This window comes from Vombatus ursinus, unplaced genomic scaffold (assembly GCF_900497805.2).
Source record: "Vombatus ursinus unplaced genomic scaffold, bare-nosed wombat genome assembly UNPS02014801.1, whole genome shotgun sequence".
Classification (NCBI taxonomy): Eukaryota; Metazoa; Chordata; class Mammalia; order Diprotodontia; family Vombatidae; genus Vombatus; species Vombatus ursinus.
This window is the reverse complement of record NW_020954579.1, coordinates 3,413,965-3,439,756: the sequence shown is the minus strand read 5'-3', so window position 1 is coordinate 3,439,756 and position 25,792 is coordinate 3,413,965. Positions and strand designations below refer to the sequence as shown.

The 25,792-nt window shown below is 47.3% G+C and overlaps 1 protein-coding gene across 1 annotated transcript; it reads right to left on the bottom strand.

The window, feature by feature from the left end:
• Positions 1-253: 253 nt before the first annotated feature.
• On the bottom strand, positions 254-25,792 carry TBKBP1 (TBK1 binding protein 1). The gene is given in 11 exon segments (XM_027873284.1): positions 254-3,012; positions 5,074-5,801; positions 6,046-6,164; positions 21,256-21,317; positions 21,994-22,163; positions 22,730-22,907; positions 23,323-23,427; positions 24,017-24,139; positions 24,721-24,780; positions 24,782-24,984; positions 25,627-25,792. Coding segments are annotated over 10 exon segments (1,839 nt in total). The 5' UTR covers positions 24,947-24,984; positions 25,627-25,792; the 3' UTR covers positions 254-2,883.

Sequence of the window (25,792 nt, the reverse complement as noted above, 5' to 3'; positions counted from 1 at the left end):
TGGGTCCAATGTCCTGGGGATTCAGGACACTTTAGACCAAGGATTTGCTGGATCCAACCCTAACCTGCAAGAGCCAGATGTTAACATTTTCACTGAGCATTTGCACCTTAGAAATCCTGAAGGACTACAAATCAGGGCTCAATTGATTGTTTTGTTGACTGTCGAGAATTAAGAAAGTGTTCAAGCAAATTAAACTTGAAAGTATTTTTGCATGCAATTTTTTCCCCTGGAGCCACACCCCTGATTCAGACCAAAAAGAGTAGCTGCCTTGGGGAGAGCTGCTTCAAAGAGACATGTGGTCGAAGTCCTCTTAGCTTTTCTACCACTTCAGGTTGAGTATAAACAATTTGACCTCTCAGATAGATGTAGAGCTCTACCCTGAGCAAAGCTGCCCACCCTCTTTCTCTTAACTCACTATCTGGCTTACCCCATCCTCGGGGGCAGACAAAGAAAAAAGGATTTGAATGTTATAGGTCCCCCCTTCCAGTTCTTGCTCACCCTTGATTAATACGGAAGAGGAGGGGAGAGGTTAAGGAAGAGTTACAGATAATGGGCACGATGCCAACAAAGGACTTGAATCAAATTGACTATGCCAACAAGCTGTCAAAATTGAGATCCAAACCAACATTTGGACAATCAGAACTAGAAGCATTAAGGATTTCTGAGATTCTTCATATTTTTTCTTTATTACTATTTTAGAAAATCCATGCCCCTCCCCTACTTTCATTCACGTGCTTCCTTTAAGGTCAATCAGATAATTTTTGGAAACCATAAAATTTGGGGATTATCTCACTGTTGTGAACGACACTCTCTCCATCCACAAGAACTAGTTTGCCTGCCTCGTTCAAGTGCCGCTTTAAGTTGTGTTGGAGGGGAGGGAGGAGAAGGAAAGAGGAGGGAGTATGGAACCAAGGCAATATTTCTCCTAAAGGGGAAGGAACAGGGGCATGCACATGGGACAGGTAACTTTTATTTGGACTTTTATTTTCTTCACAGAGCACAGGGCCCCCCTCTCCCTCCTCCCTTGTGCCTCTTCCCCTCCTCTAGGGGAACTTTCAGGTCCAGATGATACAGCCAGGTCCTTGTGTCTCTGGAATTCTTGCAGCCCACCTTCCTCCTGCATCCACACCCAACACTTAGAGGTGGAGGGTTAGGAGACCAGGTGTCGGAGAGAGCTGTGATGGTCAAAGGGATTCTGGAAGAGTTTAATCAGAACTGTACATGCATTGAAAGCAGCACTCTTCCTCCCCTGACCACCAGGTGGTGGTTGTGGGGGGAGAGGGGAAGTTGGTTTAATCACTGGGGGTCCGGGCTCTCACTGGTAGGGAGTTCCCCTTCTTGGCCCTGGGGGAGGGGGGTCTTCCCCTCCCCCCCAGCCCATCCCCTCATACCTATCCTTCTGGGATTTATCAGCTCTGAGGTAGATTTTACAGAGGGAGTGTGGGTGGGAGGTGGGGATGGGGAGCAGTAAAGGGAGTTAGCTCTTTTTAAAGCAGATCTAAGTGGCCTGCCCTTGGCCAATTCTCAGGGTTGGGCTGGGTCCAGGTGCCCACCCCTGCCCACTCCCACCTGGGCATTGGGGAACAGTTTGGGCCTACCAACCCACCCACTTTACAGGAATCCGGTCTGACACCCAGGAAGCAATGCCAATGCCCATGCCTGACCTGGCACCAGCCATTTCTGGGTTCCCAGGGCACTTGTGGTAATGGGGTCTGGGCAACAGAAGAGGAGGATCTGCCCCACAATGTGAGGTGAAAGTTCCAGGAACTCAGTCAGGTAGACAGATGAGCCCCTGAAGCCAGCAAGCTGACACAGATGGTACCCATGTGGGGGTGGGGGTGGGGGAACCTGCCAACTTAAGCTGGAGCATCCTGGGAATCTTCCTAATGCAACCCCACCACTACTCACTCCCTCACTCTCTCTCTCTCTCTGTGTCTCTCTGTCTCTCTCTTTCTCTTACACACACTCACACACACACACACACACACACACACACACACACACACACACACGGGTGGATACTTGATTTGGGAAGGGAGGAAAAGGCCAGGAGGAGGTCAGGGCAGATCCATATTCTGCTCAGGCCCAGGAAGGCAGGCAAATGTGGTAGGAAGGGCAGAGAATCCTCACTCCAGTCTCTTAAGTTAATCATCCAGTCCCTGCTGGGGGGGGGAGGGGTTTCGAGGAATGGTGCAGGGAGAGGTAGCCCTGGGATGGATGGATGGACAAATGTGTGTGGGAAGAGAGGGATGAGGGGGTGGCTATATCTAGCATTTTCTCCCCTGGGAACCCCACTCCAGGAGACTCAGTGCATAGGGAAGAGTTGGCATCTGGCATCAATGCCTGGCAGGGCTGAGGACCTGGAATGGCAGGGGGCATGGAGGACCAAGACGGGGTGGGGTGTGGCAGAGCTACGACACATCACAGACACATCTCCAGGGTGGGGTGGGGCCTCCTGGAGTCCACAAGTCCCCTTCCCTGCCCCTCCCCCCACTAGCCCAACTATACTGGAGACTTTACTGTATCCAACACAACTTGAGAACAGGAAGGAAGACAAAGACTCAGAGGGGGATGGACAGCCCTTACCCATCCCACCCCAGTTCCCCACTTCCCTGGAAGGAGCCAGAGAGGAAGTGTTCAGGGCAGGGAGTGGATCTTGGCACCTCCTCCTGGAGCGAGCCAGAGCTAAATGATGACTGGCAGAACAGTAGGGAGACAGCACATATGGTGAGACTCGTGGGAAGCTAGTGGAGGTATCTGGGAGTAGGAGAGGTAAGGGAGGACAGACCCTGCGAGAATCATGCAGCATTCAAAGTAGTGGGGAATGGTAGCCTGGAGAGGTGGGAGAGAATGAATGGTCAAGGGGGGAAAGGGGGGAGCGCCCTATATCTTGCTGTTCTCCAGGTGCGAGTCAATGTGTTTGATGAGTGCATCGTCTGGGTACCCAACGGGAAATCCCAGCTGACAGAGAGGGCAACTTCGGATGTCTGAACCCACAGTCTCCATTAGCAACTGGAGGGAGAGGGAAAAAGAAGGGAGTCATTCCTGAGGCCTTTCCTTGCACCACCCCCAACCATCATACTTTTCCCTCTTTCTCCCTATTCCTTCCTTCTGGTTCCCACCCTAGCCCTTATCTAGCATATACTAAAACATAAATTTCATGATATATAAATATGTAAATATGTGTATGTAATATAATACATATAATGTAATATAAATGTATACATATATACACATAAATATATAAATATATTTCTACAAATATATATAATTTGTAGGAAAATATAAAATATATTTATAGAAATAAATAGAAATATTAAATATTTAAATTTATTATTCATTAAATATTAAATGATTAATATATTGAATTAGATTAAATATTTAATATGTTAATATTAAATATTAAGAAATAAAAATAAATGTATATAAAACATAAACTTTCTTTTTGTTGTTTTGTATCCCCAGTGCCTAGAACACAGGAGGTACTTTAACAAATGCCTTTTGCTCAATTCGAGTCATAAAGAGCACGGGGATCAGTTCTCTCCTCCTCCCCAACCTCCAACCCTGCCAGCTGACGCTCCGCTGTCTTCCTCTCAGTTTTGATCCTTCCTATTTTAGCTGCCATTTTCTACACTGTTAATGCCTTCCTTCTAGCTATTCTCTCCTCCCTTGGCTTTCATGATATTCCTCTCCACTGGTTCTCTTGACTAAGACATCTTATGCCTCCAGTAGAATGTAAGCTCCTTGAAGGCAGGGATGATTCATTTTTGTCTTTTACTCTCAGTCTCCTGACATCCTCCTCAGTCTCTTTCCATATTCTCCTACACCTGCCCCATAAGGGTGTCTCTATCCTAAGCTTCCTCTTCTCTCTCCGCACACTCTCCATGGCTTTATTTTCTTCCATGGCTTCAATCATCATCTCTAAGCAGATGACACAAATCTATTATTCCAACCCCAATCTCTCTCCTGACATCCAATTTTGAATGCCCCAGGCTAGACGTCTCTACTAGGATGTCCTGTAGACATCTTACACTCAGCAAGTCCAAAACTGAACTTCTTATCCCAGCTAAAATCCCACCTTGCACAGGAAGCCTTTCCCAATCCCCCATTATTGATTATTTTCAATTTATTATATATTACATTATATTATATATTCTATAATTACATATTATATCATATATCTTGTTCACATGTTGTCTCCTTCCATTAGATTGTGATCTCCTTGAGGGCAAGAATTTCCTTTTACTTCTCTTTGTATCCTCAACGATGAAACACACTGGCATATATTAGGTGCTTAATAAGTGTTTATTGACTAACTCATTAATCTTCTCTCCCCACCTCCCCAGTCCCCCAAAAAATGGCTCTTTATCCCAGCTCCCCTATTTCCACTGATGACATCATCCTGCCTCCGATACTTCCTAGCTATGTGACCCTGGGCAAGTCACTTAACCTCTGTTTGTTTTCATTTTCTCAATTGTAAAATGAGGATAATAATAGCACCCACCTCCCAGAATTATCATGAAGACAAAATGAGATATTTGTAAAGCTCTTAGCAGACAGTAGGCACTTAACACATGCTTATTTCCTTCTTCCAAGGCCCAACTCAGGTGCCACCTTTTCCAGAAAGCCTGCCCTGATTCCTCTTCAGCTGAAATCGATCACTCCCTCTGCAGATTCTTCATGTTTGGTCTGGATTTTTCCTTTGCTGCTATTACCTGTATTCTACTTATTTATGAATGAGTTATATGCTGCTCCCCAGCCCTGACACACTGTTAGGTCCTCGAAGGCAGGGGCTGTGGCATTTTTCATCTTTGTTCTTTAAAGTACCTAGTACAGTGCCTGGCACACAGCTGGCATTCAAATATTTGTTGTCAAAAATGCCTTGAATTGGGTATGTAGATGGATTATGAGAAGTGTAAGCTCCCCAGAAAGGTGTGGGAATCTCAGGCCTTGTCTGTCAAAGTCCTGGGGACTTGAGGGCAGGGGGTACTCTGCCACCCCTTGCCACTACCCTGTGACTACTCTCTCCCCATCCACCCCGAGCCTAGATGGCGGCCCCAGGCCCTCACTCACATTAATGGATGGCCAGGACTGGGCATGTTCCGCGTGGGTGTAGGCAGCAGTGGGCGTCTCAGGGATGGGGAAGCCAGCACAGAAGGAGGCACATCGGATGGTGCCTGACTCTGGGCTGGGGGGGCTAGGCACAGCCCACTCTTCTTCTTCTGAAGACTGCTTCTCAAACCGAAGCCGGATGCCTTCAAAGGTGCTTCGGGGGCTGAGAGGCCGGCTGGGGCTGTAGAGCTCCCCACCATAGGGTCGGGGCTTGGGCAGCGTTGAGGCCTCAGCCTGAAGCCAGGGGACAGCTCCTGCATAGCCCGCCCCATCGGCCATCTCTGAGTAGCTACGGCGCCCCTGGAAGCCAGCCTTCACGTGGTGACTGGGTGGCTTGGCGTAGGCCAGCTCCACCAGAGTCCTCTCCCCTGGTGGGGGCCGAGGCTGGGGAGCTGGGCAGGGAGGGTGCACAGGAGAGCGGTGCTGCGGGGCAGGAGACTGGCATGGTGGTGGGGGCGGCAAGGGCACAGGGGAGCGGCGCTGGTGGGCAGGCGATGGACAGGATGGTGAGGCAGGGGAGCGGCGCTGTTGGGGTGAATGGCATGGTGGAACAGGGGGCACAGGGGAGCGGCGCTGGGGAACTGGGGACTGACACTGAGGTCCTGGCGGAGGAGCCCGGGCTGGTGGGGATGGCGAAGGGCACTGTGAAGATGGGGAGTGGCGCTGGGAAAGAGGGGAGTGTCTTTGGCCTGGAAGGGAAAACAGGATGGAATGGGAGCATAAGGAGAAAGTCAGACCTCAGGAAAGCTTTGTTTTTATAATGAGACAGCCTTCCCACCCTTGAGGAATGAAAGGACCCCAGCATGCAAGGAAGGACATTAAAGTAGGTAGATGTTGCAGGATGGTTGCCATGACCCCTCAGAACCTAGCAGAGACTCTACTCCTGTACCTTTCTTCCCTCCCCCACATCATCCTCACCCAGGCCCTGCTCACCGCTCCTCTGGACTTGTTCCTGCAGCAATGTCCTCAGAATTCTCCCCTGAAGGGAACTTAGCTCCCGGAGACGGCCCAGTTCCTCTGTCAGTTCTGTGTAGGCCAGAGCCAAGTTAACCCTATGGAACATGCAGAAATGAGGGACATAGCCCTGCCAAGGCCTTGCATATATAACCTATGATCATAGGATGATTAGGATTTAGAGTTGGGGGTACAGCTGTAATTTGGAAAGGGCAGACAAAGCTCTGACCCAGGCCTCAACATGGGAGTAGGCAGCTGCATCCTCCCCATAGTGGTCTAGAGACCTCTTTCTTACAACTCTGAATCTTTGGTTGGCCACAGCCCCCATGAGAGGCACCAAGAGAGAGGAAGAGAGCAGACATGTACCCGGCAACCTTAATTGGACCCTGTACCTTAACTCTGTACCCTGCTCATGATCCCCCATCAGACTCCCCACTTCCTCCTAGGGAGCCCACATCTGCCCTAGTTGAAAAAATTCCCAGTCACACCTTGGCTGGAAGGGATCATGCATAAAAGACCGCTTAATCCAGCTCCCTCCTTTTACCAATGAGAAAACTGAAGCTCAGAGATGGGAAATGACATTTAACACATCACACTTAAGCAGAGGAGCCAGTCTAGGAACGTGGAAAAATGATGGGGATCCCTACTAGACAAATGGTCAAAGGATAGTTTTCAGAGGAAGCAATCCAAGCTATCTAAATCATACGAAAAAAATGTTCTAAATCACTAATAATTAGAGAAATGCATATTTAAGCAAATTTGAGGTTCCACCTCATACCCATCAGAGTGACAAGGTTGACAAATGAGGAAACTTAGAAATGCTAGAGGGGCCATAGAAAAACAGACACCCCAGTGCACTGTTGGTAGACCTGTGAATTGCCTCAGCCATTCTACAAAGCAATTTGGAACCCTGCCCAGAACGTTACCAAACTGTGTATATGCCCTTTGAACCTGCTATGCTTCCATTAAGTCTATACCTCAAAGAAGTCATAGAAAGAGGAAATGGATCTATAAGTACAAAAACATTTATAACTGTTCTTTTCATAGTAGCCGAAAATTGGCAACTAAAGGTGTGTCCTCCTATTGAGAAATGACTAAAAAAAAAAATCAACATGGCATATGAATGAATGGAATGTTACTCCACCATAAGAAAGAATGAAATGGACAGCTTCAGAGGAAATTGGAAAGAACTCTATGAACTGATGGAGAATGTGAACAAAATGAGGAGAACAATTTTATACCATGACAATAACATTATAGAGAAAAGCAGATCTGAAAGACTTTAGAACTCTGACCAACACAATGATCAACCCCAAGTCCAAAAAAATGCAGATGAAACATGACACGCCTCCTCCCAGTGAGGTGAGGAACTTACAATGCAGAGACACATTTTCCAAGATAGCTAATGTGGGAGGTTTGGGTTTTTTTTTTTTCCCCAGGCTATATAGCTATATATTGAGAGCTTTCTTTTTAAATTTAACTGAGATAGGAGAATAGATAATTTTTTAAATACTTAATTGAAAATAAAAATAATAAACTAAAAAAATTATGGGGAGAGAGGCCAGGTGAGGGAAATGAAGTCTTTTTGGAACCTGAGGGATCTGAATTTTTACCGAGGACACAAACACAGTTTAGCCCTTAGGAAGAATGGGAACACAGGATGGGGGACTGCTGGGAGGAAGAATTAGGAGAAAGAGAGAACCAAAGAGCCTTGTAAGGTTTTATAAAAAATCCTGGCACAAACTAAAGGTGTTCTCAGATAGGGCCAAAATGTTCTAGAGTCCAAGAGAATCATTTAACAAATAACAGCTTCCATTTCTATGGTTCTTCTCAAGGTTTACATATCACTTTTCTTACAAGCAGTGTAAATATTCTTATTTCCATTTTACAGATGGAGAAACTGAGGCTCAGAGAGAGTGAAATGACTTACTTAGGATCACACCAATGTCAAGAATCTGTGATTTCCCCCCCTCCATCACAACAGCAGTGTCATTAATTAAATGACATTCCTGGTCATACAGCTCGTATCTGAGACAGAATTTGAATCTAAGTCATCCTGATTCTAAGACCAGTCCTCTACCCAGTGTACCATACTGTCTCTGAACCAGAATCACACAGCTCATAAAAATGTCTGAGCCAAGACTTGAGTGCGAATTTTCAATGGATTAAGGCACGCAATCTGGGTTCAAATCCTGCCTCAGACACTTAACTGTACTGGGTGACCTTATGCATGTCACTTAAACTCTCTGTGCCTCAGTTTCCTCAACCACAAAATGAAGGTGTGAGACCCAAAGGACTCTAAGGTCCCTTCTGTCTTTCAGTCTATGATCCTATGACAAATGCGATTTCCACTGTAGAACATTGTCTCTGAATGACTACAAATTCAGCCGGGGAACTGTTGCTACATAAGAAAAAAGAGCTTAGGCACTACCCAGTCTTTGCTGGACAGAACCATCCATATTCATTTCTAATACCCTCACCCTGGTATATTCTTTGTGAATTTGCTTTGTGAATTTGTGAATAAGTTCTAGGGGAGAAAACAAACCAAACATGTTATCTCAAGTACACAGGGGTAAGAGGCACTGGGTGGAGGTGGGGGGCAGCACCTAGTGAGGGGATAGACCGACCGCTGGACTTGAGTCAAGAAGATCTGGGTTGGCAGTTGTTCACTGCGTGATTCTGGACTTCCGAGTCTCAGTTTCCTCATCTATAAAATGGGTCTGATAATAAATATAACATTTGGCTCACCAGGCTGTTGCGAGGACAAAACAAGATCATAGATGCAAAGTAATTTATGAACTCAAAGATTAGAGCCCCTTGAACTATTTTCAATCAACAGTTGGGGGGTGCGGGGACAGTGGAGGGGAAGTGGATGAGGTTAGGGCTTCAGAGGGCAGGAAAAGCTGGGCTACCGGAGACAAAGAATGACTGAGCTGCTCACTTGTTTGAAAACCAGGCTGGGTTGGTGGAGGAGCCTGGGGCTGGTTAGGGACAACACCCCCTCTCGCAGCAGCATTATTTTTAACTCATTCAATTCATTTTCTTGCAGGGGAAGGGGAAACAGCGGACTGGGCCCTCAAAGGAAACCAGCCCTGTCCCCAGGGAATTCTGCTGCCAGGAAGAGTCTACCCGAGTGCTTCCTGGTCCCAGGCAGTATATAGAGTATTGTAAAGAGGACTGGGCTTCTTTCAGAAGAGCCCGCCTCCAATCCTGTCTCCACTATCTGTTAACTCTGTGACCTTGGGTAAATCACTCAATTTCTCCTTTTCCCTACTGGTTAAAAAATTAAGGAGATATATATTCTGCGTATATATTCTGCAATTGATATCCTATTGCTTGCTTTTCTCAATAGGTGAGGGAGGGGCAAAGAGAAAGAGAATTTGGAACTCAAAAAAAATTTTAAATGAATGTTAAAAATAAATAAATAAAAATTAAGGGGAAAAAATGAAGGTGATAAACTAGATGAACTCAAAGATCCCTTACAACTCTCATCTTATGATCCCTTCTAGTATGAAAGGTGAGGCACAGGTGGAAAAGGTGAGGCCCAGGGTGAAATGGGTGGCAAACAGGAGGGAGACAGTCCTCTCTCTTTGCCTCTGTACCCTCAAGGCCTGCTTCCTCCCCTGAGCACTCTTAGGACACGATTTGGACTCTTGCTTCAGCATCTCAGTCTGATATCCTGAGTACCTGCCTTGTCTCCCAAGTCAGACTGGAACCTCCACAGGGTAGAGACTGTTACTCTTCCTGGCCCCAGAGTTCAGCACAGCTCTGCCCACAGGGGACACTCTGTCCAAGGTGTTGATTGATTCATCCACCAGCCCTAAAGAGGCAGCTGAGGTGTAGTAAAAAAAAAAGAAAAAAAAAAAGCCCTGGACTCCTGGAAGTCAGGACCCTCAAACCCAATTCTAACTCTTTTTGTAAACTCTGTCATTTAATCAGTCGATAAACATGTATTAAGTCCTTGCTATGTGCCAGGCATTGTGCTAAGCACTGAGATACAAAAATGGTCAAAGACAGTTCTTGCTTTCAAGGAGTTCACAAAGAGCCTCAGTTTCCTCTTCTGCAAAATAAAAGGATTGGACTACGTTATCTCTTATGTCCCTTCTACAATCCATACATTCTATAGTCCTCTCTGCCTCTATGCTGTCTGCCTAGATTTCAGGTGACAGATACAGGTTGGCGCCTTCACACCCACCCCCCACCCCAGGATCTTGGCAATCTCCCAATGGACCTCTGTTTCTTCACCTGACAGTCTAGATCCCCAGATTCCTGTCACCTCTCCCTTCCTCTCTATTCCCTCCTAACACCACTTCCGCCATCATCACCCCAGCTCCTGCCAGTCACAACACAACCTAAGAGTGGGGTTGAGGGCTGTCACCCCTTCTGGGTCAGACAGGATGGGGGAAGGGAGAAAGGAAAAGATGAAGACAGAATTCCTGGCTGGGATGAAACATGGAGTGGAAAATGGATTGAGAGAAAGAAGCTTTAAGGGGGTGGGGGGAAGTGAGGGAAGAGAGAGCCCTCCTCTAGAGCCTACCAGGTATTCCTGGAGATGCCAAGCCAGAGGGGGCTGACCTGAGAATAAGGCCATTGCTGTTCTCTGTCCACAGTGCTGGTGTCCATAAGCCTTCCCCAAACAGGTCCCTGTTGCTTTCTGAGGAAGTCTCCCACAAACACCCCTACTTCTCCAAATACACACCTTTTCCATGCTCAAGACTACCTCCCCAAAAGTAGAGGTTCCTAAGGGTAGGTTCTGAATCTCTTCCCCACCACCCTCAGGTCTGTACCCCCAGATGCCCAACAAAGCCAGGTTGGGAGACCACATTGTGCCCACTGGGAGAAGCCCAGAAGCAATGACTCATGTTGGAAACACTGCAAATTCAGTGGAAAAAAAAACAAAAAACAAAACCAAAACTCACAAACACACAGAAAGATGTACACAAACACACACCATTTCCTGAGGTTCTGGCCTACATTTGAGTGGTGTTTTTCTTTCCCCATCATCAAAGTTATCTATCTCCTTAAATTTCTTTCTATGCTCTGTTTAATCCTTTCGTGCTTTAATCTCATTTTCTCTAGAACCACAGTTACATGTGGTTCTGAAATACAAGCTCCCCGAGGGCAGGGATGGCCGTTTTTCATCTGTATACCCAGTGCCTTGTACGTAGTATGTATTTAATAAGTGCTTATTAAATTAAATTGGGAAATAAAAGGGCAGAAATGCAAGATCCCAGGATCATGGATTTAGAACTGGGAGGGACCTTAGAAGACATCTATATCAGCCCCCTGATTTTATAGATAATGAAACTCATGATGGTAAAGTGAATTGCCCAAAGTCACACAGCTAATCAGTGAAAGAGTCAGGTTTAAACTCAAGGACCTCTGACTCCAAATTCACATTGCCTCTACCTGCTTTTGTTGGCCTAATAATGAAAATGATAATGATAAATAATAATTGTTGTTTTTGAGTCATTTCACACGTGTCCAACTTTTTGTGACCCCATTTGGGGTTTTCTTGGCAAAGACACTGGAGTGGTTTGTCATTTCCTTCTCCAGCTCATTTTACAAATGAGGAAACTGAGGCAAACAGGATTAAGTGACTTGCCCAGGATCACACAGCTAGTAAGTGTCTAAGGTCAGATTTGAACTCAGGTCCTTCTGACTTCAGACTCAGCACTTTATCCACTTCACCACCTAACTGCTATTAATAGTAATGATGATGATGATGCTGATGCTGATGATGATGATAGCCCACTTGTAAAAGCATGTCAAGAATTGAAAAGCACTTGATATAAGACAGGCACAATTATTATTCCCATTTTACAAGTGAAAGATTATACATGTACAGCTGACGTCAAAGATATCACTCAAATAAAGCTTCTCCTCACTCTAAGGCCAGGGCTCTCTTAAGAATGGGTAACATCAACATTGCCCACATACTACCCTTCTATATTCAGGAGGAACCCTGGAAGCAAAAAGCACTGGGCTGGTTCAGGGGAGAACAAAGGAATAAAGGAGAACAAGTAGAAGCTGGAGAAGGAAGGGGAGCAGATGGATAGATGGATGGATGGATAGATGGATGGGTGGGTAGATGGATGGATGGATGGGTGGGTGGATGGAAAGAACACCAGGGTAGAAAGACCTTAGGGGACTTTGCATCCACAGCACACGTTTGCACACATATGAGAGAAGAGAAAAGAAAATGCCAAATAGATGGCTATGTGGAGGCCCACAGAGGCCCACATCTCAAAGTCCACTTTGGTTAGTTTTGGTAGAAAAAGTTTTCAAGCACATGACTCCTGCAGATTAAATTTGTTGAGCCAACAGCTCTAAAAGACCCAGAGGCCAAAAGACAGGGTTGCTAAGGGGCTCCAATATACAGGTATCCGAGCAATTGAAAGAATAATTGATTCATTCATTCATTCATTCATTTAATCAATATCTCATCAAATCACAAAACTGTAGATCTTAGCAACGGACAGGGCATTAAGAGGTGATACGGTCCAGCTCCCCATTGGGACATAGGCAAAGGAGAACACGCTAAAATGGGAATCAGAAGATCGGGCCAGTGCAGTCTCTGGCATTGATAGCTATGTGACCTTGGATAAACTACTTCTAGAGGACTGTGGGCTTTAAAGCGGGACTCCCAATGGATTCGGTTTCCTCTGCTTTAATATGAAACATTCTGCACTATCATTCTCACTATACAGAGGAGGAACTGAGGCTCAAGGAAGGGGACAAGACTTGTCCAAGTTCATACAGTTATCAAGTGACAGCGATGAACTAGAACCCAGATCTCTTGACCTAGGTTCTAATGCCCTTTTACTATACCAGGCTGCACCACTGAGCACTTAGCATCTGCACAGGGGTGTGTGCTAAGTCTTTTCGCTGTCATTAGAATTACAATTGGGATTAGAGTTGGGCCAGCCAAACTCTGGATAAAGGTTAGAATTAGAACCAGGTTTAGGAGTAGGGATAAGATCAGGAGAAGGACTAGTGTCAGGAGTAGGGTCAGGGTCAATAATTTGTAAAAGCAGCTAGGTGGTGCAGTGTCCTGGCATCAGGAGGACCTGAGTTCAAGTCCAGCATCAAACACTTAATAGCTGTACGACTCTGGGCAAGTCACTTAACCCCAATTGCCAAGGTCAAAATTAGAGTCAAGGTCAAGAACAGGATCAGGTTCAGAGTTAGGGTCTGGGTCAGGGTCAAGAGTAAGGTAAGAGTCAAGTTCAAACTGAGAGTTGGAGTCAAGTGCAAGACTTGAAGTGAGTGACTCAATACCCATCTCCATAACCAGCCCCTCACCACAGCTGCCCTTGGGTCACCCCCACCCTGGGTACAGAGGAGCAGCAGATCAAACTTTCCACTGCTGATGCAGCCACACCCGTCCTTGCCCTTCCCACCCCTAGCCCCAGGGGAGGTGGCCAGGCCACCCAGGCTGTGGAGGGACTTTGAGGTTATAGGGTCAGGAGGAGGAGGAGGAGGAGGAACAGGAGGAGGAGGAGAAGGAAGTCGAAGCACAGCAACCAAATGATCTACCACTTCCTCCGGGGTGCTTCCCCCTACGCCTTCCCCCCTCCCACGTCCTTCCCCCTCCAACTCCAGCAGGTGGTTCCCAGAGTCTCAGGCTAAGGAGCAGCCTCTCCCTTTCTTCCAGCCAAGTACAATTCTCATCCCCCTCCCCTCCAGAAAACCTTATCGGATATAGCCAAACTAGGAAATTTCATAGAAGACCCCCCAGGATCTGAGAGACCCCCCTCCAAAAAAAGTGGGTCTACTCATTTCTAAGAGGCCAATTGCTCACTTTTCCAGCCTGGGCCTTGGATTCTGGGCACCTACATTGAGGGAGGGAGAAAGAATCAGAAGGGGCCCTAAGGGAGAAGGGGTAGAGGCATGTTTTGGCACAGCTGGTCATTAATATACACAAATCAACTACTATTAAAAAATAAATTGCTTAGTCATTGGGTGTCAAGCATGAAGGGATCCCTCAGGGAGTTTTCCATCTGGGGAGATAGCGTTGTGTGACATCTTTCCCTTCATTTAGTAGTAGGGAAAGGGTTAGAACGGCTAAGGTTCTAAAAGTTCCCAATTCACTGCAATGCAAACCATAAGGCACGAACTCAAACCCTCCAATATCTCCTACCCCCAATACGGTGAAGGCCTTGGAAGGAGGAATGAAGGGGAAAGGACTTTGGACCCCAAATAGGAATTGTAAGGGTAGACGGTAGGACACAGCAGGAATGAAGGGTGTCTGAGCTCAGTCCTGACCTGATGCTATACGGTCCCTTGGCCACTACCTGTGACAGAGTTTTCATCTTCTCTTATGGACTTCACACTTCTCCCCTGATAAACAACCACAGCCCATGCAGAGGCTTGTGGGTAAAGAGGGAGGGGGTGAAGGCGTAAGACAAGGAGCAGTCGAAAAAGGGGGGGGGGGCAGAGATCAAAACCCTGAGCTCCAACTATAGGGAAGGACAAAGGCAGTCAGTTCACACGAGCCTCCAACCCTAACCCTAAGGGTCCTCACCCCATCCCTTGAGTCATCTAAATCTGTTTTTCATGGAGCAAAGGAGATATCAGAAGAAATCTTCACTCCCATTTAGAAAGTCCCCTGTCCTTGGCCTATAACTTTGGACTCTGCTCTATGGTTCTGTCTCCTGAGGTATCAAGTCTGAATTTGGGCTTCTAATCTCAGATGCTCTGAGTGACATTGAAAAGTCCACTCATCCTCCCAGGGTCTTGCTCTCAAAGACTATTGGCTTCTAAACTTGACCAAAAAAAAATTCACATGGGAGATAATCTATACCTTAAATAACCCACTGCCTTTATGCTCCAGACCCTGCTATGCAAAAAAAAAAAAAAAAAAAAAAAAAGGATACATTCATTCTTGGGCTTCATTAATAGAAGCAGAAGGTCTTGAGGAAAGGACAAGGTATTTCTATTGTCCACTTCCCAGGTCGGAGTGGGAAAGGAGGGAAACAAGCATCAATTAATCCACTACAATGTATCAGGCACTGTGTTAAGTGCTTTACAAATATTATCTCATTTGATCAGGACCCATCCAGAGTGCTCTGTTCAATTCTGGGCCTCACAATTTAGGAGAGATATTGACAACAGATGGAGCTGGCCAGGATGAGACTGTGGGAACAAGCATTTATTAAACACCTACTATATGCCAGGCTACTGTGCTGAGTGCTAAACAAATATTATCTTATTTATCCTTATAACAACCCTGGGAGGTAGGTGTCTTTATTATTCCCATTTTACAGTTGAGGAAACTGAAGCAAACAGAGGTTAAATGGTTTGCTCAAGGTCACATAGCTAGGAAGTATCTGAGATTAGATTTGAACTCAAGTCTTTCTGACTCTAGGTCCAGCAGAATTTATGATATTTAACTTGCAGTTGAGAGGACCTAAGGGGTTCACAATAGCTGATTTCCCATGTTTACAAGGCTGTTGTGTGAAATAAACTTTTTGTGGTAGCAAAGAATTGGAAACAAAGTAGGTGTCCATTCACTGGGGATATGCTAAGCCAATATGGCACCATAAGAAATGAGGAATATGAAGAATTCAGAAAAGTACTGGAAAGCATAGAAAAGAATGTAGAATGAAGCAAGTAGAACAGAAAAATAATATACAGTGATTACAACAACATATATGGAAGAAACCAAAAATCCAAACTGAACTCTGTGTAATTCTAATGACCAAGTTTTGGCAGGCAAAGAGTTGATAAAATGTACCCTTCTCACCTCTTTGTAGAGGTGGGGGACTATGGGTGTGGAACAGCATCCCTGGCTGACCTGCCTTTTTTTTTTCCTCTTTATTTTTTCATCTTTGTTCTAAGGGCTGTCTTGATGGATAGGAGAGGTACCTATTTGGAAATGAAGGTGATTCAAGAATAAAAGATGTCAATACAAATTTGATTAGGCATATTTGGGCTCCACAAAGGGAAAGTGTTTCTCATAATCAGAGCTCTCCAACAATGGAGTGGAGAGTGAGACTGGCAGAGAAGGTAGAGGGGATTCCCGCATAGACCAGCAGGCTGAAATTGATGACCTGGAGGTACCCTCCATCTCTGAGGTTGGGTTCTAGACTGGTAGATTAAATGTGCCCGAAGAAGGGAGCTGGGAGGTAAAGAGTGGGGAGGGAAAGCGCTTAGGGTCAGGCCTGGGCTTGAGTCATAAGTTCCCAAGTGATGAGAAGGGGTAAGGTCGGTAAAGAGAGATGAGGACACGGGACGGGATGCATTACCAAAAGGAGCTGAGTTCAAAAGAGCTGGGTTTATAAGAAAAGAAAACTACCTGAGGGAGTGAAGAGTCAACAAGACTTCCTCTCAGGGTTAATTAATTCTTGTCATCCTGGGGCTGCACACACCTTTCAGGGCCCAGAGAGCTGTCAGGGCAAATAGGGCATGCATGCACAGGGTTAGCTCAAACACAACGCTCTCTCCACTGCACCAAAGAGGAGAAGTGTAGGGGCAGAGAGGGTGTAGAAAATGGAAAACTGTTTTGAGGGAAGGAGGGAGACTGGCTAGAGTTGAGGAGGAGGATGGGACCGAACAATGAATGGTCTTCACAACTCAGGAGTCTCTCTGTCCCCACTGAGCCCAGCAAAGCAGAACAGCAGTTAGATATAAAGAAGTCAGTGACAGCCATCTAAGACACTAGGACAGGGGAGTGTGTGGTTCCTGTGTGGGTGGGGAAGAGGCAAGGAGGCTGAAGGAGAGATGCCCTTCCTCTAGCGCAATTCCCCTTCTCTTTCACATGAGGGAACTGAGGTGCAGAGAGGGAAGTGATTTGCCCAAGGTCCCACTGAAAGTTAACCACATAGCCACTCTTTTTTCTTTCTTTCTTTTTTTTATTTTTTTTGGAGGCAGTGACTTGCCCTGGGTCACACAGCTAGGGTCAGATTTGAATTCAGGTCCTCCTGACTCTGGAGCTGGTACTCTACCCACTGCACCACCTCACCGTCCTCACACAAAGCGACTCTTCACTTCTGACCTTGTGGTTTTTCTTACACCATCACAATGCATGGTGTTTTTCCTTAGGGACCTTCCAGTCCAGGGGTTGGAAACCAGAACTTCAAGCCATTAAATCTATATTCGGGGCCCTTGTAGCTAACCACCCCGATAGTCTGCCTATGCTGTTGGCTCATTAACATGCAAACACTGACATCAGTGACTGGGGAATAAGGCTCAGGCCTAAAGCTTAAGTGGCCCAGGGCCCAACTACAGTCCCAGACTCAGAGCCCTGACTGGGGCCCTCTCTCCTTCCTTAATCTTTGCTATAGTCAGCGAAATCATAAGGAAACGGAAATGGGCATAAATCTGAAAAACATACAAGGGACCCCCCCACCCCACCCCAAACAGGTACTTTTTAAAATTCATATCATATGATTCTGAGCTGGAAGGTAATTTAAAGAGGATCCTATCCAACTTCTAAGGCCCAGAGAGGAGGAACGATCTGCCCAAGGTCACATCGTTAGTAAGTAGAAGAGCAAGGATTCAAACTCAGGTTTTCTAACTATGAATGGGTGTTTTTCAATCGTCACCACACTCAGCCACCTCACAAAAAACAATCTGATCATCAGTCATCCTTCCCAGAAACCATCTTTGGCAATAAAAGACTAGGCAAGCTGATTGGCAACCCTAGTGTTCATCCTTAATCAGCAGCATCCTGGCATAGACTCACTGGTGGTCATACTTTCCCCCTCCTCCTCCTCTCATCCTCCTCCTCTCCCTCTTCCCCCTTCCCTTCCTTCCATTCCTCTTCCTCCTCTGCCCTCAGCTCCCTCAGGTCCCACACAATCCCAAGCTCCTGCTCTCTTCCTAGGGGTACAATTAGCTAATCAGATAAACTTCTTGGTGCATCATAGAAAAAGATTGGGTAGGAGCTGAGCTCCTCAGAGCCCTCACTCTAGTTCCTAGACACACCACACGGTTGCATTATAAGTGCTTTCTAGAAACAAAACGTAATTATTATTTTGACTTCCTATCATATTGTATTAACTTAGAGGATTATAAGAGATCAGAATTAGGAGGGAGTTGGGACCACATAATGTCACAGCTAAAGGGACCTTAGCATATAGACCACAGCAAAGGACCTCTAAAAACAGAACATCAGGACTGTAAGGGACCATAGAACATAGAATACCGAATGCCAAAGCAGGAAAGGGCTTTAGAGGTCATCTAGTCTAACCCCCGTATTCTACAGTTGAGGAAATTGAGGCCGTAAAAGAGGAGATGACTGGCCCAAGGTCACACAGTAAGTTTGGTTAGTTAAGTTAATTGAATTAGCTAAGTTAATTAGACCAGGATATCAGGTCTTCTAATTTAGAGATGATCTTATCCAACTTCTAAGGCCCAGAGAGGAGGAATGACCTGCCCAAGGTCACATTGCTAGTAAGTAAAAGAGCAATGATTCAAACTCAGGTTTTCTAACTATGAATGGGTGTTTTTCAGTCATACGCATATAGATTGAAAGAGAAAGGTCATATTAACCTTCTTACATATACTTATGGTATTAAAAGTATACACACATGTCTATATGTATGGATATATATAAAACATATATAACTGCTGTTTCAAAAATTCTATTCCAGAATGATATTTTTCAAAAGCATTTCTTCTTTAAAAGGCTTTCCTGATCTGACCTCTGCTTATCCAATTAAAGAGTAAATTTTCTCCCTCACAGACACATTCATGTAAGTAGGCACTAGAAACTTGACAGCCTCCCATCTAGCTGGGCTACTCTGAATGCTGAGATCTCTAAGCCCTTATTGATCTCTGACCTCACTCCTCAAGGTGGGCTCGAAGAAGGTGAATTAATGGACCAGCATTCAGCATTTCAGTGACGGAGCCAAGATGGGCACCCAAGACCCTCAGATTCCCCCATTGGATTCCAGCCCTCAGCACTAGACAGAGTGCTCCTACAGAGCAGAAGGATGGGGGGCAAGGAGGGGGCTCTTCACAGTACAGCCCCATATGGCAACTCTGTCTAGAACCATCTTTCTCTTTTATCCCCAAGGCAACTGCATAGACTCCAATGACAGCAGACGAGGGCTCTTAGAACAAAACATCAGAGCTGGAAAAGACTTTTAGAAAAGTCATCTAATCTAACTCCTTCATTCTACAGATGAGGAAACTGAGGCTGAGAGAGGGGAATGATTGGCCCAAGGTCACTGAGTAAGTCACCAGCACCCTTTCTGGACAAAGGCCACATTGCTTGGATAGAAACTGGAAGTGTGTGTGTGTGTGTGTGTGTGTGTGTGTGTGTGTGTGTGTGTGTAAGGGGGAGGAGTTCTTCTAAAACTGCTTCTGGGTATTGATGCCTTTACCCCAATCCCTGAGAAAGGTTTCATCATCTTGCTTAATAGGGGTGTGTGTGTGTGTGTGTGTGTGTGTGTGTGTAATCGCAGACCAGTCTAGGACCCATTCTGTGTCGGGAAAGAGGCACCTCTGGGTGTCCAAGACGACACTGCTGATAGACAGAACTTGTCCAAAGCCTTGGCACGGTGTGTGATGTGGCCCAAGTTCCTGATTCTCTCTGTGCCTCAAATCTGCCAAAAAGAAGGAACCTATTGCCATCCACTTCACGTAGGGGTACAGGATTTGGAGTGAGTTTGAACATGAATACCTCTGAGCTTTTCAGAAGGTTTAGGCCTGGCTGTTGTTCACAGCCCACAGGGAGGCCAGTCCTTATCCTATAAACACATGTCTCCCCCCAGGGGCCCTGATGCCACTACGCACCAAACCCTTCATGCTCTTATCTTAGCTCCTATCTTAGCTTGGTTTGATTTTTAACGTGTACCTTATGGACTAGAATCCTACCCCTACAATTGCTGTGTGACTCAAGGAGAGCTCCTGCCTTTTTCTGGGCCTCCCAGTTCTACACACCCATCCCTACCCCGCTCCACCCCCATCCAGAAAGTAGATCCTTCAAAGAAGCGGAGGAAAGAGAACTCTAAGAATTATAGAACCTGCCTGGCCCCCTCCCCTCTCTGCTTGCTGGGGAAGGAAGAAAGAGTTGGGCTGACTCACCCTGGCGTGTATGAGAAATGGAGGGCAAGAGTAGCCAAAAGGCACCCAACAGCACACAGCTCAGCAGCAGCAAAGCGACTGAATCCCACCGAGGAAACATGGCCCAATCCCACCCCCAGAGCAGCAGGGGGTTGGGCATGAAAGGAGAATTAGGGGAACTTCCCCAACCCTGAACTCCACCCCCACTCTCACCTCCTTCCCACCCCACCATTGAGAAACCACAGAGGGAGAAAGAGCCACCCCAGGAAACCCAAACAGCTCCCCAGCAGCTGGGCACTGAGACAAAGGTGGGGGAGAGTTTAACCCTGTGGGGAGAGGCAGAGTGGGCACTGGAAAAAAGCATGGGACTTAGGGACTCAAGACAGACCTGGGTTTGAATCCCACCTCTGACTCAATGCTACCTGTGCAACACTGGGCAAGTCATTTCATTTTTCAGGCTTCAGCCTCCTCAACTATAAAATATAGACAATACCTTTGCTACTTATATCTAATACCTATCTGTTAGAATTAAATGGGACTATAGGAATTTGTTTGAGTACATTAAAATGATATATAGTTAATGGTGGGCAGCTAGGTGGCACCGTATTGCACAGAGGGCTAGCCCTGGAGTCAGGAAGACCCAAGTTCAAATGCAGCCTCAAATACTTACTAGCTGTGTGACCCTGGGCAAGTCACTTAACCTCAGTTTCCTCATCTATTAAATAAGCTGGAGAAGGAAGGAGCAAACCACTTCAGTATCTTTGCTAAGAAAACCCAAATGGGGTCACGAAGAGTCTGATATGTACAACAACAAAAAACATAGTTGATGGAGATGATGATGATGATGATGATGAAGTTGCATGGATAGAGAGAGTTGACTTCAGAGTCAGGATGACCTGCCCCTGATACATACTAGCTGTGTGACCCTGGACAATTCACTTAATCCCCCCAGCCCGCCCCAACCAATTCCCTAAAACACTGAAGAGCAAGTGTCATCACCTTTGGTAATAGAGACTCCTCATGGAAATTCTCTGTACCAATAAAATCATAGGGCCAATCCCTGCCCCCATATCATCATTATTATTATTATGGAATCAAAGATGGGGGTTCTGGTAGGTGCCCTGACAGGGAGTAAAAGAAAGGATGGGTAGGCTGGAAAACCATGGGACTTACTGGTCATCTCCGACTCTCTTCACCCATGCCATATCCCGCTCTGACTGGTTGGAAGCCAAATCCTAAAAGACAGCAGAGGTTGAAAAGTGAGAGACCCTAGAGCAGAGTGGGAGAACAATTTATACAAAATTAACCACATTGCAAAAGCAAATAACTTTGAAAAACTTAAGACTCCTCCAATCAATGCAATGACCAAGCAATTCCAAAGGGCTCATGGTAAAACATCCTGCCCGCCTCCTCACAGAGAGGTGCTGGACTCAGGGTACATATTGAGACATACTTTTTTTGGGACATGGCCAATGTGGAAATTTCTTTTGCTAGAGTATGCATAATTATTACACAGGTTTTACTTTTCTTTCTTTTTCAATAGGGGATGGGATAGGGTAGGGGAGATGGGAGAAAGAAAAGATGAACTTTTCATTAATTGAAATATAAATTAAATTAAAAGTAAACCAAAAAAAGCGAGACCTCAGGACCAAATTCCACATCAGATCGTATCTCTGGGACACCCCACTGCCTACCAAACTTCCTCTGGTGATGGGCGTGACTGATGTAGGTGAAGGGCAGCTCTCCCTAGGTACTTCCAGGTGGCTTCCAAAGGCCCTGCCCATCTTCCCTTCCCTCAACCTCCCCAGACCCTGGTAGCTTCATCTTGGATCCACTTCCCCCAGACCTGGATCCCAAGAAGCTGGAAAAGAGGATTTGGATGCAGGGCGAGATGAGGTGCAGGAGGCATACCTGAGCCCTGCTCTCCTGCAGCTGCTTCAGCTCTCCCTGTAACCGCTCACACTCAGCCTGGAGCTGCTCTTCCCGGAGCTGGGCCCCCCTTGCCTCCCCTCTAGCTGCTTCCAAAGCCTCTTCCAGCTGCCTCCTCTCCAGTTCCCCAACGCTGGGTGGGCTGGGCCAGCCTAGGGAAGGCTCCAGCACTTTAGGAGGCAGCAGGAGTCAAGAAAGAGAGCAGAAAGAGGAAGGGGGACGGCAGATTCAAGGTCAGTGGTGGCCGAACCCTAGGGTTGCTTGCCCCCACCCCTCTCCCCCTTCACCAGCCTCTGTGATAAGACATAAAGGGCAATAGGAGAGCTCTTCCTCTGGCTGGATCTGTAGCCCAAGGCAGCCAAGTCACACCACAAGAAGGGTAGCTAAGGAGGGTGCAAGGGGCTGGGACAGGTTAGGCAGCCTCTTTCCACAGTTTGCTAAATGACCTCGCCAAGGTCCTGTATAACAGAATTTTCTGATTCTCAACCAGATCTTCACCTTCTGCTCTCCAGCCCAAGCAACCAAAGGGCTGACGTTACTGAGTCTAGGTGGGTAGTGCCCTCTGCTGGTCATCTTAGACATTACATGCTTGGGGCTCCTTAGTTTGGCCATAGAAAGAGCTAGAGAGAATTCCTGGTGGACAGGAGAATATGTCTATGTGGTGGAGAAAGGGGTATCATGGGATCAGCGTGAGGTGCAGCCCTCAGGGGGATCTCACCATGGCCGAGGCCAGGCCCTCCTCGTAGTGCCAGGTAGTGGAGGTCAAGGTCAGGGTCGGCGGGAGCAGGAGCCGGAGGGCTCAGGCTGGGGAAGGTGCTGTCCCCCCCTCCCTGCTGCTGGCGAAGCTGCTGCTGCAGCCCACAGATCTGCCTCAGGTGTGTCTCCACCAAAGCCCGCTGGAGGGGAGAGGCAGGAGGGAGGGAAGTGGGGGGGAGTTCAGTTCTGAACCTGAGTTCCCTCATTCCCTCCCCCAGGGCTTCACTGGATTCACATCCCTAGCAGGGATCCCAGGAACACGGGAGCCACTTGCCTCCCAGCCTCCCAGTTCTGAACAAGCTCTTCGAGTAGCCAACCAGCCTGACTCCACAGCATGCTCTCTTCCCCCTTCCCCCGAAGCATAAGTGACACCACCCCATCCCCAGAACACACTGAGGCAAAGTACATCAGGACACACAAACACCCACACTGAGATGCACGGCCAGCTGGCATCACAGCCACAGAAACCCCCACCCAGCCACCTACCCATATACACACAGAAAGGAATACACAGACCCAGAGTCACCCCGCCAAACACACACACCCCGGCCTCACCATCTCCCCCAATTCGTTTTCCAGGTCATTTTTCTCTACGCACAGCTTCTCATATGCTTGTATCATCTCTCCCAGTTGATCTTCCTGCTCCTTGCTCTTCTGGAGCTGATCAGGAACCGTGGTGAGGGGGAGACGGGGCGGGGGGGGGGGGGAGGGAGAGGAACAGGGAACAGCAGGGTCAGAGGCAGACAGAAACATCATTTACATTGTTTTTAGCTTCTTAAGATTTACAACGGGACTTCCTCACTAGGAAACACAGAAAGCATGGGAAGTAATGCTACTATTACCATCTCCCTTTGTCCAGACGAGGAAACTGAGGCTCAGCGATTGCACTTGCTTCACACAGCTAGTAATAGTGTAATTCAGGCAGTGCTATACCTAGGGATTGTTTTACCTTCAGTAAAGAAATGGGGAAGGGGGTCCATAGTTATGGGATTTAGGGTGGGGGAGGCCTATTTGCTCAGTCCTAGTTACAGCTAATAGCCCTAATTCCAACACCACAGCACTGGTTGAGGGTTTCTCAAGATCTATTTTGTCATTTATTGCCCATCCTTCCCAGCCCTAAGCACCTTGCAAAGGGGTAGGGGCATATGCAGCTGACTTTAGGCTTTGGGAAGGACCCGGGGGCATAATGCAGAAAGGGGGATTGAGAAAGAACCACGCAGACAGTGGTCCCCGGGGAAATGGGGCTCACCTCATGCTGGAACTGATTGAGTGTCTGCTGTAGACTGGACTTCTCCACCTCCAGCAGGGAGCCCTCTTTAATTTCATACAAGGAGAAGTTGTGTTCATCTCCAAAGTCGCCAATCACTGGGTACTGCAGAAGGCAGGAGGGAGGGTTCTCAAAAGAGACAGTTTCCTGGGCACACTACCCATGCCCTACACTGTCTTCCAGACCTCTGACCCATTGGTACCATCCCTGAGGGTCACCTCTCCTCGTTCTTCCAAAATGCCACAGCAGATCCCTTCTCTAGATTCCTAACTAAGCTACTCCCAAATCCCTCTCCTGCCTCTGGCATGCATCCTTCACTGAACACCATTCTTGGGTGTCTCTCAGGTGGTCCTGGCTTGATCCTTCTACCAGATTTCCCAACTCCACCACTAGCAGAACCCACCAAGAGGTATCCCCAGTGAAGATCTATGAACCAGATCTTTGTATTTTGGAGCCTAAACCTACCACTGAATGTCCTAAGGGACAGATCATTGATAACCCTTCTGGAGGATCAAATGATCTGCTGATCTCTCCACACTATCCCATGAATAAAACACAATATTAGATCCCTCCTGGGAGACCCCTGAAAACCAATGGGACCAATAATCTGATTCCTCCACCAGGGCCCTTAACAAGATCCCTCCCTGAAACAGTGGGGATGGAGGGAGGCCTGGATGGCCCCTGACCTTGATCTCATACACCTTGAGTCGGCGCCGTAGGGTGGCATTCTCCCGCTCCAGCCCCCCCCAGCCGCTCCTTGATGTCCCCGTAGGCTGTGATGAGTGCGAAGTGGGAGGCAGAGCACATGTCACTGCCCAGCACAGGGTCCCCCGGCCCATCCAGCCACACCTCGCCGGACCCCAGCGCCTCCTGGGTCAAGATGCTGATGTCGTCCTCAAACATGGATTCCATGGCACTCAGGTGAGGGGCAGGGGCCCTGGTGGAGCCACCTGGGGGGGGGTTGGGGGGGGAAGGGGGAGCCAAGGTCTGCCAAGGGCGCCCAATACCAAAACCTCCCCCAGCCCAAGTGGGAATGTGGGTGGGTGTGTCTCTACCACATGGCTCATCCACATTCTTTGTGTCTCTGAGGTTAAATCCTTTTGGGACATGAGGACAGGGGACTTCTCAGTTTCACTATGAAGGAGAGGGACCCCAGGCCAGAGGGAGAGCAAAGTCTAGATAAGTTCCAGCTAGATTGTGGGTGACTTCAGGTCTAAAGACCCCCAACCCTAAAGACCTCATTCCTCCTTTTTTGGTAGCCCCTAGTGGGTTGGAGTGGAGGGGGAGGTAGGGAATCATTCTGTCCAACCCCCATAACTCCAAGGAAGCTAAAGCCAATCCTGCTCATTATGTACTACACTCCCATCCCCACTCCCAGGGCTACTAAAACCACCTCCCTTAAAGTCACCAGGGATCTCAGGCTTGTCTCCCTTCCTGATGAGGAATAAGGAAACTGATGGCCATAGCAGGAAGAGGTTCAGGAATCCCAGCCCTCAGATCCTACTAGAGACCAATGATGCCAACGGGTCCTGGTACCTCCACCTTACTTGACCCAGTTCCCTTCTCATAGTTGCCCAACAAGTCTCAAATACCTTGCAGCCATGCTCCTGATCCCAAGTTCGTCCTGCCCCCAGGACTCTTTCTCAAAGGATCAACAAGGGCCTCCTGGAGAATCAGATCTCCTAAACTCCCAGCATCATATCCTCTCCAGCCTGTCCCTCCACCCTATTTCCTCCCAGAGGATTCCAGAGTTCAGGA